The sequence below is a fragment of the Diorhabda sublineata genome, chromosome 8 (genome assembly GCF_026230105.1).
Source record: "Diorhabda sublineata isolate icDioSubl1.1 chromosome 8, icDioSubl1.1, whole genome shotgun sequence".
Classification (NCBI taxonomy): Eukaryota; Metazoa; Arthropoda; class Insecta; order Coleoptera; family Chrysomelidae; genus Diorhabda; species Diorhabda sublineata.
This window is the reverse complement of record NC_079481.1, coordinates 3,338,938-3,355,234: the sequence shown is the minus strand read 5'-3', so window position 1 is coordinate 3,355,234 and position 16,297 is coordinate 3,338,938. Positions and strand designations below refer to the sequence as shown.

Here is a 16,297-nt window from a genome sequence, read left to right as displayed (position 1 = left end):
ATCTATGTAGAAACTAGTTTTTATCGCTATCACACCACGTAAAAAAGCCCTCGGTCGGCTTTCCCGTCGGACCTTGAACTTTTATCATGGATTTTTAGCTCTTTACTCAATACACTATAATTAATTAAGCAGCAATCAATACGACTTTTCTTTTAGACAGCAGAACCATACTAAAAACAATAATATACAACTGAAATTATAAAACGTCCTAAAATGACTGCGCTTTAGATTCGTCACCGTCGAATTCAAAATAAAAGAAGTTACTCACAACTTCCTGTAAATATTTGGATTTGCCTAATTACAGAAATCCAGTCAAACTTTTCTTCCATTAGAAGAAAAATTAATGGTAAAATTTAAACAGGAAACTGACGTGAAAACTATCATAGAAAATTTATTTAAAATGTTCAGAAATTTAAAATAATATTTCAGCAGAAAACATTCGGACAGCCTTTTGTGATAAACGAATTGAAATTGAAGATGGAAATGAAAAATTTCAAAAACAAGATATTCCAAACCATATAGTAACAACAGTTTCACGGAAATCAATAATCTTCACATTCCAAGTATTTCTTTATATAATAATAGTAGTAGCAGCCATTATTTGAATACTATTACAAGAAGCCAATCTTCAGATGATAAAAGGACCATCAAACTCAACCTACAGAAGGGGAGGTGTTACCTACGCCATTGCCCTTTGAGAACCCGTTTAGATTGCCAAATCAACACTTTTATTTGCTTAGTTGTTAATTGTAATATAAATAGTATTATTGTAGTAATAAACTTCAGTCTAGATTTGATATTGTAACCGGTATTTTGTTGTTAGTAATAAAGTCTTTTTTAAAAACACGTCTACATTAAATAAAGAAATAAAAATATTGTTATATGTATATTATATTAATTGCCAGATATATTATGAGCGGTTTCTTATTGGGAACGTGGCAATGAAACACCAAAGTGGACTAACTTTAATATATTTTCCGAGCATTAATTGAAATATTGATTCTGGTTACTATAGGTATTTTTTTAATACTATTATTATTTTTTTTATAATTTTATTTGGTTAAATTATGGAAGAAGTTCATTTTTATAGGTTAGTTAGGGATAAATTGTAGTGAATGATATTCAATATTGATTGATTAATTTATGGATAACATCAAATTTTAATAGCTTAGGTCGTTATGAATGTAGCTGAATATTTATTGGTTATAATATAAATGACAATAAATTTTATAGGTTAGGTCGTTATTAGTGGAGTTGTAATTTATAGGTTAGTTGGATTGTGGGTTCTGGCAAATTTCCTTAAATGTAGGAATATACAGAAGTAGTTCTAATTGAAATTTTAAAGCATATTACATAGTGAGCTAAGCAATTTTAGACAAAATATCTGACAACCCTGCTTTTTTATGTTTTTACCTTGACTGATATACTGTTCTACTATATATTTTTTCAATTGTTTGAAGATAATTCACTGACATAAATATTTATTTTGATCATTCTGTCCAATATATATATATTTCTGTTTCTTAAGAAAGTAACTTTTTTATTTTATTGTCTTCTCAATACCGAGGCAAAAATTCTTGTACATATACTGTTCAATAACATATAAAGTTTACTTGATTTAGAATAGAGATAACAATTATAACGACGAATGTTGAAATATCAAATTTATTGAAAAGTATTTCTACGGAAATCCAAGATGAAATATGAGTCTGAAGAGAATAAATTTGATGTTACAACTAATTTATTGAACCAAAAGGCACCAGTAGGCAAGGGTAAGTTTGTATTTGGGTTTTTTTCAAATTCTTAAGAAAATCTTTGTTTCTTAAAGGTTTTTGATTATTGGTTATTCAATTAAACTGATTTTCTAAACAACTACATCACCTACATCATTTGCCTTTTATCATTAGAAATTTTAATGGATGATCATCAAAGTCAACTTTGATCTGACGAAATAAAATATTTAGATATTTTTTTTAACCTGAATCAACCGAGTTTTAGTTGTCTGTTAATGATCTCGAGGTATAAGCATCGGGTTTTTTGCTTCTTAAGTGACCAGCAACCCCATCCAAATTGACTAGCATTGGTTTCTATTACTATTTCTTCCTTTTCGTCAAAATTTGTTGTAAATTTCGCCTTTATTAATGAAATTAGAGATATTTGAGATAGAGGGCCAGTGAAATTGATGTCGTGAATGTTTGAGCTTAGGCTGTTGATTCTAAATTTTCTATTCCAATTTTATTGACAAAACAGCATTCGAAAGATGAATGGACAATATTTTGAGACCTTTTTTGTATTAATCCTGCTTTGTATACATGGACAATGTAACTATACCCCTCAAATCCCTTTATGATTATCTCGTTCGTGTTTCCGCTATTTTCAAACCAAAATATAAAACTAATTAGCACGCTGGAGACACAAATTGAAAGATAACAATTTCGAAGTGAAAAATAAAGTTATTAAATAACATCAAGTAGCCGATACCTTTTCTTGAGTACATATAAATACACTTTATAAATAGTCTGCGATGAGCCCCCGGAATTTGATTTTATCATATTTAAGTATGAAAAATTTATATATTGTTTCAATTATGATATTGATTTATTTTCAGGACCAACATTTGGAAAGAGGCATTCACAAGTTATTATGTTGACATTTATATTAATTTGTAGTTTTCTGATGAGAACAAGTTTATCGGTGACCATTGTAGCAATGACAGATCCTTCGGCTAGTATCAATAAAGATATTCCAGTGAGTAATGTACTCATTTATTTTGAGTTTATGACATTAAAAATTCAGTATTTCTGCGAATGAGATCATAATTTTCCCTAAAAATGTTTGTTCATCACATCAAATAATTCTTCAATCTGAATCATTATATGTGAGGCAATTAGGATTTTGTAATATTATGTATATTATACTTTGATTAGAAATTTGCCCAAACACTAGCTAGTTCTTTCAATAGTTTATAAGTTATTTCAAATGACCAGGTTTATAGTGAAGCATAAAGAATAGGTAATAGATCAAAAGTCATCAATACGATAAAAAAACTACATTAACAAACCATGAAATAACAAAAACATACATACATTGATACATTCAATTATAAAAATTCAAAAATTCTTGGTCTAGGTCCTTCAAGATTTGGCATCAAATACGAGTTCTCCCTACATTAAGTGCGGTCCACCGAATATGCTTTCCAGAAGCATATTCGGCATCTCCATCCAAACGCCCAGGAATTCAATAATTACGAGTTGATTACGAGTATTGAACTAAATTATATCAATTTTCCATCTTTTTGTCAAGAAAACTACTTACGTCTTTTTAGGTTCCATGTTTTTCTGTATTAGATATAACTAGCATGTCTAAATTGACTTAAATTATCTTTATTCTTTTCTGTGCCCACTATCGCAACATCATCGGCAAAGCATATTAATATTATCCCATAGAAACTTGAGGTACTCCGCTGCTTATCGTTATTACCTCTAAGTTACATTCGGCTTCCAGAATGATCTTTCTGGTGGAGAAACAAGAGGAACTGTTTGTAGGAGACACTTGCCTATATTTCGTCCACTGAGCTTGTTCAATATTAGTTCCCATAACGCGCTGTTAGTTGTGTTTTTCACGTCAAGTGTTACCACTACACAAAGCCTTTTATGTGGTGTGCAGAAATCTGACGCTCCATCTGCTAATTGCATGAAATTTTTGATGGCATCCACTGTCTGTCTTTTTTCCCATATACCGTACTGTTTGGGAGCCAGACCTCGGAATTTTTCCAGTTCATGCTTCATTCAGTAGCATCATTAAGACTAGGTGTTCATAAAGCCGACCTTCTAGGTCAAATAGGCAAATTGAACGATAGGATGTTGGGTCTTGTGGTAGTTTATTTGGTTGGCTACGTAAAACAAGCCGCGCTTCATTCCACTCCTGTACGGTGAAAATTTAAAGCTTTTCTTCATTATTTGTTTGGAAGTCGACTTTTGTATGGACTAGGAACAGTTTGGCCACGATGCTCTTCACCGTTGTTATTGATAAATGTGTAAGAGGGGGGCATGATAATCCTATATCCATTTTCCCAGATGTCCTGGTTTTGTTCCTGGTAGACTTCAGTTCACTTCCTTTCTTTGAGATATTGTGAGAATCTTTTTTGGACGTTTTATGTTTCTCCAGAAGGACATGGCTCGATTCCAGTTCAACCTTTTTAATTCCTCTAGTGTGTAGCATTCTGTTTGCCACACATTCTCCGTGCCTATGTGATATTTCTTCTATCCACCAATAGGCTGGTTTTCTATTTGATATACACCACAACTCTGATTAGGAAATTAAGAAATGAATTTATAGACATAAAAATTAAAATAGGTGAAGCTGATCACATTCTGCAAAAATTTGAAGTGAATGTGGGGAAAGAACTAGAATAGTATTTAAAAAATGCAAAGCAGCAGTCATTGAAAAATAATAAACTAATATTGAAACAACAACCTATAAAATCTATCTTATGTAATATTGAATACAGCACCAATTTTCCAAATAACGTAACTCAAAATAAGAAAAGATATTGGAGAACAAAAAACATAGTAAAACTGAAAATATGACTGAAACCAAGAAATTTATCAAACAAAAATTCAAAAATTCTAAGAGCATATGAAGTATAATAAAACTGTTATTATGAATCTAGAGTATTTCTGCTTTACCAAAAAATGGAATTGAAAACATAAATCACAAGGTGAATTCTCTTTATAAAAAACTACAATTTACTATCGAAATCAAACAAATTAATAACAATACTTTTCTTTTCTTGATATCGTTCTATATAAAATTATAAAAATGATCAAATACAAAAAACCTTTATTCAGTTATGCAAGAATTATTGAATTTCTATAACAGAATAAAAGTTTTTTGTATTTGACTATTTTTGAATTGTAAAGAAGTCTTTGCCAGCTATATTACGAGTAGTTTTTTATTGGGAACGTGGCAAGGAAACAACAAAGTGGACTAACTTTAATATATTTTCCGAGCTTTCGAATACTTATGTATTCATCGTTTGGGAAATAATTAATTAAGATTTTCGGTGATTTTTGATATTATTAATACTTTTAAATTTTTAAACTCATAGAATTCAAAATTCAATATTCAAATTTGAATATACATCTTCCTCTCTCGCCTGCATGAGAGGTTCACGGTATCAAATGCCTTCGACAGATCTATCGCACTGTGGAGGTGTGATTTTAGGCTGGCAATCACATCCTGAGTAGATATACCCTTGCGAAATCCAAAATGTTTAATAATTTTTTCAAAATTTTTTGGCGAAAACTGTAATTAATGATACAAGGAACAAATTACTATCTATTGCGGAATCGATTGACGAAATAATTCCTAATTTTTAAAATTTGCAAAATATTTTATAAATATTGATTGTAGAACTATGATTTATTTGCTTAGAGTAATTAATTATCGAATAGTTAATGCTGGATTGACAGAAGAGATTGATTTTTTTGTGAACAGCAACTATTTAGTTACAAACCTCCCCTTTTCAGACTTATAATTGGACTGATAAAAGTTTAGTCGTTGGGTCTTTTCTGTGGGGTTACTGTTTCCCCCAAATGGGAGCGGGGTTTCTTGCTGATCAATATGGTGGAAAATGGTTTCTAGTAGCTTCGACGATTATAACTGCCGTACTTGGCCTTTTCATACCAATTGCAGCTAACCATTTTGGTTCGCTTGGAGTCATTATATTAAGATGCCTCCAAGGAATTGCGCAAGGGTTTATATTTCCAAGCCTTCATAGTGTATTGGGAAAGTGGGTGCCTTCTCCAGAACGAAATAAATTGGGAACAATTGTTTACTCAGGTAATTATTATTGCTTTGTGAGAATCTATTTGAGCATAATAAGCGATAAAAGTGAAATAAAGTTGATCATTTAATCTTTAGAATAAATTTGGTACGATGAAAATAGAAGGTGGACAGAAGAAAATGTTGAGATATGTACTTATACTCAATCTTTAGAAGAAAACATGATGAATTAATATTATTGAAAGTCACTTATTTGTTTAAATACTGGAAGTTATAAAAATCTCATTAATTCAGGCGGAGTAGTTTGGAATCCTTTCCAAATGCGAGCTAGTGATAGCTGGGCTGCTTTTGGTGTTAAAATATGCAAACAAAATGTGGAATAACCAAACTAATAATAATCATAACAGTTTTCGTTCGATAGCCTTAAACTGTTTGCCAAATCTATTTGAATTCAATTGATAAGGTCCAAATGTTTGGAAAGCGAGTTCCATGAATTAACCGAAAACAACCGCAAACAAAAGTCAAGATCGGCAGTTTGTTTCTAACTTATTGGAACCAATTTCTAATCTAATAAATGAACTAATTGTACAGAGTATACAGTGTACAATTGAATAAATCGGTAGGGCCTAATTCTCATCACGATAACGCACGACCACATATCTCGGCTGGAAAATTACACCAGTTGAGATGTAAAGTTCTCCCATAACTTATGTATTTGATACTTTCACCTAAATTTTTCTATCCAGATCTCAGGAATTTTACAATAGAGGGAATAACATGCTACCTGCATCTTGAGCACATTTAGTTGGAAACAACTGCGTTTATCTCGCTTATTAAATTGTGTCGTCAATTGAGATAAAGTTATTCATAGATATTGAAACTTGTCTTGTCTTCATAATTTTGACCAAGAGCTATACGGAAACATGATGTATATAATTTCAACTAAATTAATCATTTATAAACTCACTTGTTACATTTAAGGACAAACCGCTGGCATCATTACATGCATGCTATTATCAGGTTGCATATCTTCATCACGTTATGGATGGCCATTTGTATTTTATCTTCTCAATGGAGTAAGTTTGGTGATAGCTATTATCTATGTTTTTTGGGGTAGCAGCAACCCGAATAGCCATCCCAGTATTTCACTAGATGAAAAAATGTACATTATAACTAACTTGAATACTTCACTTGTCAAAGTAAGTACTAGCTCTTTAGTAAGAAATTCTTGAGTGAGATTTATCGTCTGAGATCGAGCACTATCATACAAAAATAAAGTCTTAAACTTCCTCGGCTAATCGCAGACTTTTCAGTGGTATGTAAGCACTTTTGGAATTATCTTGCACAATTTCTGCATGCTTTTTTCATCAACTATAGCGCCCAGTTCGTTTCCACTATGTTGGAATATCCAATATTCTATCGATAGTTAACGTTATTTTCTTTTTTAATTTGAAAATAATCATACAGTCGAAAGAGAAGGAATAAAGGTTCGCCAAAACACCAAACGAGAATGAAGGTTGAATCAATCAATCAAAATATACAAGACGTTCCACGTTTATCAGGAAGTGAATTTGATCTCGCGGAATTTTTGGTCACAATAAATATGTTCCATGAAGATTATAGACGTTGAACAAAGAGTTAGCATCTGAGCCTCTAAGTTAAATTTTTCAATTTGATTCATTTCTACCACATAGAATATATTGGTGATAAGTTACGTAACACAAATTTCAGTTTTAAATCTTAATTTGATTCAATCTGGCCTCAATGCAAGTCATGCTTTTGATATATTAGGGGTGAATAGCATGGGCTTTGGCAAGTTTAAGTACGGAAGCTTTCACGTTGACGTTTCACAGATTCGTTGTGCTTAGGTCACGGAGACACGTAGAATCATCAAAGCATCATAAGCATAGTGGCTGGAAACCTGAATATTGGAGGGGTTGTACAGATTGAATCTATCCTAAATTTTCTTACACTCTTCTCATTTTAAACGGACTTTATTGAATTCACCCCTCCTAAATCCTTTTCATTCTTTATTCAAGAACTTATCTTACACACCCGACCCACATGTGACATTCGATATCAAAGAAAAAGCTTGGTATTGATAAAGGATGACAATATGATTCTCAAACATACTTATTTATTATCTTTTCTTGCCAAACTTTATGATTAGTATCGAATGTATTTACTTCATCACTATTTTCATTATAATACCTATCATCAAATCAACCTTACCGTAATAAATTAAACTTGACAACAATTTGAATTTGAATTCAATACCAATTTGTTAGTAAAGCTTTCAGTAGAATTTTGTAGTCAGGGATATTTTCAGATTAATTTTATGTAACAACTTTTTTTATAATAGAAATTTTTGATATCACCGATTGTTTATTCGATATGAAGGAATGTGAAGACGGAAATTTAAAAATGGAGAAGAGCAAGTTTTCATTCAAATTTCAATTTAATCTATATAATCTAGATAACTTCTTAACTGTATAAATTAAAAAAAAGAATGAACAAATACATTTTAAATGTTTCTGTCTGAACATTTCTCAAGTAATAAAAGTTTTCAGGTGCATTTCTTGAGCTTCAATGGATTATTATGAATTTATTTTTCAGAGAAAATTACAAGTTCCATGGAAAAATATTTTCACGAGTTTACCATTTTTTGCTCTGATGATAACGAATATTGCATTTAGTTACACCCATTGGACAATGATCACCGAAACCGCTATATATCTGAACAAAGTTATGCATTTTGACTTGACTTCTGTAAGTTTTCTACAAAATAGACGTATAAAAGTTTCAGTCATCAATCTCATTAGTTGAATTAACTGAATAGGTGCCATATACTGACTATATGAATTACAAAACTATTTTCTAGTAAAAATATGGACGTTTATCAACCACATCTTCTTTAAAACCCCCTTAATTTGATGATCCTCATAAACTATATTTAATAAATTTGATGATCACACAATTATTTACACAGATGGTTCAAGGAGTGACGATGGAACGGGTTTAGCGTTCTACAACTCTAATAATAATATAGCATTTCGCTGCCGATTACCAAATATATGTTCAATATTTACTGCAGAAGCTGTTGCTATAGAAAAAGCACTAACATGGTGTTTGAAACAAAAAACAAAAGGCATTGTAATCATATCCGACTCCAAATCAGTTCAGGAAGCTCTTCAGGGCTCCCCCTTCAAACATTTCAAAAACAATGTAATTTTCAACATATTTCATTAGATCTTCAAATATAAATATAACATTTATCTGGACTAAGGGTCATGTAGGGATCATAGGTAATGAAAAAGCAGATTTTGAAGCTAGGAAATCACGGGAGCAGTTAAAACTCTGCCCCACAGTACTCTGATCTCATTAGTAATTACAGAAATCATATTAAATCAGACTGGTCGAAAATATATGATGATATCGATAATAAATCTAAAAATCAATACTTCCTTAGTCATCCTGAACTGCCAAAAAAAAAATCGCACCTCGAATTCCCCAACAGAAGTAAATATTACTCTAGCACAATGTCAAGTCGCTTCCCGGCACATCTTCACATACTTGGCTTAGTAAGCTCTCCAAATTGTACTTGCAATAATAGTAAAATTGCCGACCTAAATCATATATTCTTCGAGTGCACCAATCATATTTTACCCACAAATGAATTGATAGCTCAATTGATGAAACATGGATACCAATTACCTTCAAATATTTCTACAATAATTTCTTCAAACAATAAATCGATTCTAGATTCTATCATAAGATTTATTAAGACAAATCATATAAACATATAACTGGTGTTACATTTTAGTCGCTATACAAACCAAAATTAGTTTGTGGCAAATAGCAGAAGCTGATGCCGACCGACGTAGATATATTTTTGAAAAAAGTGTTCAATATGGACTTTAGAGATAAGTTTATTTGCATTATATAATCATTAAAGGGACGTAGCCAATATGTTAAATTGAGTAATACATGTACCACAAAGTTACATAATAATTACGGGGTACCACAGGGTTCAGTCCTTGTATTATTCTTTATATGTTCTTAACTTACAATTTGCTAATCTTAAAACACAGTACTACACATTTGCAGATGATACATTACTAGTGTACACATGTGAAAATGAAAAAGAAATAGAAGAACAAATTAATTATTATATTAATAAATATTGCCGTTGGCTGTTTTATAAAAAGTTAAAAGTAAATATTGATAAACCCAAGTAAATAATTCTTAATCAAAAAAACAAACTAGTTAACAAATTTGTTTGAAAATTAATGAGAATTATTTTGTAGAAATTATCTTTGTCTTAAGAGTAAGAAGCAAATATACTCAGATTTCTTTCTATGCCATCTGAGGTATCTTTACCCAATTTGGGAAACCTGTGGGAAAAATAATTTTGTTTAATTAAGAATATCTCACACCAACAAATGCTCACATGAAGAGTTGAAGTTACCTAATTTGAAATCCTTATGGCAATTTGAACAATGTAAACTTGCAAAAATCAAATACAAACTTTAATTGAAATAATGAAATATATAATTACAGTACAAGGTCAAACACAAATTTATATCTATCGCAAAACAGAACTAACATAGGTTTAAATAATCCTGTTCAGCTCGCATCCAAAATCTTTAATAGTTTGAGTAATTAAATTAAATTTAGTAACTCTCATCCAATCTTTATTAGAAAATGTAACAGCTTCTTTAATACTCAGTAGATGTTGTAAGAAAATAGAAACAATTTATGTTATAAAGTGTTATATAAGACTGTTATTTAAGTCTCGAGGCTAGAGCTTTTAAGGACTGATTTGAGATTCAAACAAGTATTTAATTAATAAAAAAAGTTGTTCCAAAAAAAAAGATTCGCGTGTTAAAATCTCCATTCATGGGAAACTAGATTATTGGCTATCGAGGTGACGGATGTGATGAAAGAGTTACAATACTGGTAAAGTGTAGACTGCATACTTGAGATTAACTTCGAAATTTTTAATGAGATAATGTAACTAACTTCATTAACAGTTGATAATTGTAAGGGAAAGATGTGAACCCATAGGATACCAAAATTATCGTGATTTTTCTAAGCTTAAGCTTTATTAGTGCTGTAGTTTAGAGTGCTGGTTGGAAATGTTGAATTTGAGAGGTTTTATTTATGCTACATTCCGACTCAATAAAGGGGAGTTTACACAGTGCCAGTTGCTGGGCGGGTCAGTAAACAGTAGCTGTACTTGGCGAGTGGGGACCAAAATATGCAGTTGCTCACCCGTTTACACCTAGTTAAGTAGCTGTACGGTATCAAAATTCTGCGAGGCAGTGAGCTTGCGCCATTTTAAGAAGTTCGGCGAGCGCGCCGTCGCGTCGCGTCTACTGTTTAGCAAGGTACTGTACTCGCCGTTCAAATTAAACGAATAGGATGCGAGCTACTGGCTTAATGTCTCGTGGGGGAAGGCAAGTGGCCAGTTAAATCAAAAAATCTTGGAGTTACTCGCATTCAGTAGCTGCCCATCCTTGAAGAGACAGTAGCTTGGCGGATCCATTTAAACGGTAACAATAGCTGGCATACAGTTACTTGCCGACTCAACTGACCCGTTAGCTCGCACCGTGTAAACTCGCCTTAACGGTGCGTAAACTGTGACTTATTAAAGACTAATATGATTGAAATAATAAATGTTTCTTTACAGAACAGTGTCTTCACATCCCTTCCGTACATAATAGAATTGGTATCTGCACTTATAGCGGCTTTTATAGCAGACTATCTATTAACAAAAAATTTTGTAACCGTCACATTCATCAGAAAAACAGCAAACAACATCGGTAGGTTTTCTGTCGAAATGCTCTCATTTTAATTTAAACCGTATTACTTTCAGCTAGATAATATCATATCTCATTACAACTAGAAGTTACGCTATACCATGAAAAATTGAACTGTATTCCCGGGTTCACCAGCGCCGATATTTCGGCTTCAACTTTAAAGCCATTATTTTCTTCGATCCACAATATTCTAAGTTTGTTGATTCTTGTTGCTAAACTACGTTAAATTTTTTTATTAGATCAGATGGAATCGTTTTCCTAAAAGTAGAATTTCAATGACTTGGTTACTGAAGACGTTAAATTTTTTACCTACTACCGATATGTAATATCAAACATTACGATACTAATATGAGTTTCGTAATGAGTTACTTTACCGCACTAGTGGAATGAACTCATGAATAAAAAATTAAACCTCGTTTATTATAATAATTAAACACAACACCTGTACAATTAGTGATGTTTATTCCAGCTGACGTGGAGGCAATTGAAGAATTGTAGTTTTCAATTCCAATTGAATTTTTTCGAGATGACCGTGTCGAGCTCAACATCCTTTTACGAGAAGTCCGAAATGTAAATATCTCTGATACATCAATAAGACGACACCTTCAGAATGCTGGTCTACACAGCAGAAAAGCTCTCCAGGCAGCATCGTGTTGCTAGACTAAGATTTGTAAGGCGCAACATTTAGATTGGAATTTAGAAAATTGGTGCCAAGTTTTATGATGATGAGATGAGACAAGAATCAGTCTAAGAGGTCCAGATGGACGTAATCAAATTCGAAGACGGCGAGGAGAAAGATTTGCGCAGTCTTGTATCATTCCCAGGGAGCCGTTCCAGGGAGGGTCTATCATATTTTGGGGAGGAGAATTTGTTTTGATGCCCGTACAGAATTAGTGTCTCCTCCTAGACCCGCCCTTAACGCAGCAAGATACATAACTGACATTCTTGAAAATCACGTCGTGATACAGCACCTAACTGAAAGCATGCCCAGGAGAATGTTTGCAACAATTACATCCAGAGGCGGAAATACACGCTACTAGCGTTTTAAAAAAGGAGCATTATTGTTTAGAATGCAAGTTTTATTTTTAAAAATCACTCAAAATTACTATAAATTTCTTATTATTACGTCAAAATGATTGAAAAGAAGTTAAACAATAACAATATTAATTTAAATTTATTAAACAAACAAATATTTTCAGAAATCGGGGTGGTGCGTTATTTTTTACCACGAGTATATGTTATTTAAAGTTATTCAAGAGGTATGGACATGTTTTTGTCAAAATCGTAGGTAAATCAGCAGTCTGTTGAGTTTTATATTTTGGGAATGGCGCCTAGACGCCGCGGAGGAGGCGGATTTTTGCGAAATCCTAAATTTCGCATAGAATTTCGCTGAGAATGCAGAAGATGAAATTATAATATTTTGGGAAGAGCACCTTTCAATGATTGGATGGTTGTTTTCAGCTTTTCTTCCATGGGCTTTGGCAGGGCCCCCTTAAGGAATTCGGAAACCCGGAAAAATTCACAAAATAATATCAATACGTTAGATTTGTGGTATCAACACATCAAAAAATACAGAATGATTTCCAAATGATGGGGCCCTCTTGGACCTGGGGCCCGGGGCTATAGCCCTCCAAGCCCCTAGCTTAATCCGGCCCTGGGCTTTGGAGATCTCAACATCTCAAAGTAACTGACGTTATTTTCTTTGGTAATTTTTAGATCGACTTATGTTTGCCTTTTGAAGTAAACGATCAATTCTGTCTGTTACTTTTGGCAGATATGATTGGATTGCTCTTGCTGCTGGTGAACCCTAATCGTATTTTCTTTACATCCGCATCCGCTTAAGATTTATAAGAGTGATTTTCCTATCGTTCTCTCTTAATAGCAGAAGACATTCTATAACTGAGTCTACTTCTACTTCTTGCTCATTATTCTTTCGACAAGGAAACCTTACCTTACCATAAAGCTTAGATTTATGAGCCGTATTTTTCCATTGTTTCCATCAGTCCTTTAATTGCTTCTTCTTAATAGGTCTTCTTGCTTCTCTCATCTTCCTTTCCCTTTGCCTTACCTGACTTATTATCAGCTTTTACTTGAATAATTCTTTCTATTATCTTGCCTCGAAGATAGCTTTGCCAGTTTCCTTTGGAAAGACTCAATTTTCCACACTTTTGGTTTTAAGGTCCAAAAAAGTCCATTACTCCAATAACTACCTCTATAAATGGATATGGCTATCTACCATGAGCCAATGCACACGATATGGTTTTTTTTTCTGTGCACTGCATCAAACTACAGCCACTATTAACTGATGTTCTAGCCAAATATTGCTTAAACCATGAATCTACAATTCTTTCTTGGTTACTCCATCTAGTAAAGTTGAAGTTCCATATTTGTACCTTAAGTTTATAGTCCTTCATTCGAAGAAGAGCTGTTTGTCGCGAATCCTGAATATATTCAGGCTATTTAGTGGAATAAATTTCATAAGTTATATTTAAGGTCAATTTTCATATTTTTAGGAATATAAATGGAATAAATTGACAATAATCAATATAATTTCAGGACTCATTGTAGCAGCAGTGTCTCTTATTACATTGACCAGAATTGGAACTGATAGAGCTTATCTAACAGTAACATTAGTAGTTTTGGTGGCAGCTCTCCAGGGGCCTTCAAGAATTGGATATATAGTCAATCATATGGATCTCGCCCCAAATTTTTCTGGAATTCTGATGGGATTTACAAATGGTTCATCCGTAATAGCATCGGCTTTCGCTCCAATTTTTGCCTATATTATTATAAAAGACGAAGTGAGTACCTCCGAAATACAAAAGAATATGTATATAAAATATTTCTAACGTTACGGTGTTCAAAAATATTTTCAAGTTGATGCAAACCATTTCTACCTGTCTAATCAAATACTATATAATACTGGTGCACGCAATTCAGTGAAAATTTGAATAATAACGACAAATAAGAGGCTCCGCTAGAAATCTACCAGACTATAAAGTCGACTAAAAGGACATTATTTTAGCATGGTTACAACTGATTATTATGGATAAGTTTGAAAGGTTATAGAACATAATTGTATCTTCCAATATTAAATGAAAAATTAACCAAACAAAGTACCGAGAAATGGAAACTTGATATTTGATGCTGGATCCAATGCAACCAACCGATATATAACATTAAGTGACAGGGAAAGTACTGCAATTAGTGTTCTGAAAATTTGCTTTTCGGAAATTTTCAGCTAAAATAATTTCCGTTTTCTGAAACTTCCGGTTATACCGGAAGTGGTCCCAAACTTCGTTATTTTAAACGGAATGCTATGGTTTTGATTAAATTTTTGTATATAATAATAATAGTATGTAATTTGCTCATACAATAAGTTTATGCTGTTTTTGTTTGTCCACAAATACTAAAAATTGTTCTACGTACGAATATGTTGAATAAATAAATCGAAAAATTGACGATATTTGTGAGATAATATCTAAGGAACAAAACAAAATTTTTATTGACGCTGTTATATGTTATATTGCAGACTAATGTAGAACAATGGAATATAATTTTCTATTTTTCTGCCGCTATAAATATTATTGCTTGTGTCATGAATAGTATATTTACTACTAGTGAGCGGCAACTTTGGAATGCACCTATTGCGAAAACAAAGAGAACGGTAAGTGTTTTAAAAAATTGAAAGCACGTAAGGAAATAAAGGAAAAAATTGTAGGTAACAAGCAACGACATTGAGGAAGAAGCTGAAAATATAATGTGAAGAAACATGTAATGACTAATGAATAATATATATTGTTGAGTTGATGTAACTGTTTTTTTTTTGTTTTATTTTTCTCTTTTTCCATGTTTTGCTGTGCTCGGTACTCTTTAATATCTGTAGAATATAGATCATAGATGTTATTATAGACTTGATCACCCGCGCCCATTATTAGATGAATAGATAGCGTCAATTTTATGTTTTACATTCAAAAATAATTAATGGGACGTTAAATGAAAGTCTTATGAGTGACTAATTCTTGCAACAAAGCTCAACATAATTAAAAAATAGAAATATTGAACGTGTAGTCAGTTTTTTTAATTATTATCTTTCTCTATATATACAATAGCATTATTCTATGATAGCATAGGGCTAGAAACCACAAAATTAGTAAGTAAGTGAAAAGCCGTTACCTCTGGTTAAACCAAAATGGAATGCGTACAACGACTATTGTTTTTTTATTGTCACTTTATGTTGTTTGATAAACTGTGATGTCGAATCACATAAATTTTAAATACTTGCGTGAATTGACGTATAGATATTGTCGATTAATATCCATTGAAGCCAAATGAGGTCGAATCACATCAATTCTTATATATTTGGATAAATTGGCGTCGACTTTTGTCAGATATTGTCGACTAACATCCACTGAATCCGATTGAGGCCAATTGTCACTTCATATTGATTGATAAATTGTGCAATATTTCTTACCTTTTATTAAATTCATCCTTTTGATTGAAATTTTTTACAATTGTTTAATTCTGTGTCCATTATTATTACAAAAGGTACATTTTGTTTCCTTTTTGTGATAGTTTGCTTAGGATTAGCCCTTGTCATATGGAAATGTTGTTTTTCTTTAAAATATTTTACTTCTAGAGTGCAATAGCACGTGCCTCTAAAAAATCTAAAAATTCATTTAATGTTG

The 16,297-nt window shown here is 32.2% G+C and overlaps 1 protein-coding gene across 4 annotated transcripts; it reads left to right on the top strand.

The window, feature by feature from the left end:
* The first annotated feature begins 120 nt into the window (after positions 1–120).
* LOC130447458 (putative inorganic phosphate cotransporter) lies at positions 121–15,420 on the top strand. 4 transcript variants are annotated; one of them, XM_056784286.1, is made up of 10 exons: positions 121–1,015; positions 1,623–1,772; positions 2,609–2,748; positions 5,532–5,844; positions 6,769–6,986; positions 8,404–8,556; positions 11,480–11,612; positions 14,166–14,410; positions 15,142–15,276; positions 15,331–15,420. In XM_056784286.1, exons 2-10 carry the CDS (start codon positions 1,697–1,699, stop codon positions 15,373–15,375), a joined length of 1,458 nt encoding a protein of 485 aa, XP_056640264.1. In that variant the 5' UTR covers positions 121–1,015; positions 1,623–1,696; the 3' UTR covers positions 15,376–15,420. The 4 variants fall into 4 exon arrangements, with proteins under 4 accessions (XP_056640264.1, XP_056640266.1, XP_056640265.1 ...); XM_056784288.1 differs by lacking the exon at positions 1,623–1,772 and having other exon boundaries at positions 15,331–15,392; XM_056784287.1 differs by lacking the exon at positions 121–1,015 and having other exon boundaries at positions 1,229–1,772; positions 15,331–15,419.
* Positions 15,421–16,297: the final 877 nt, after the last annotated feature.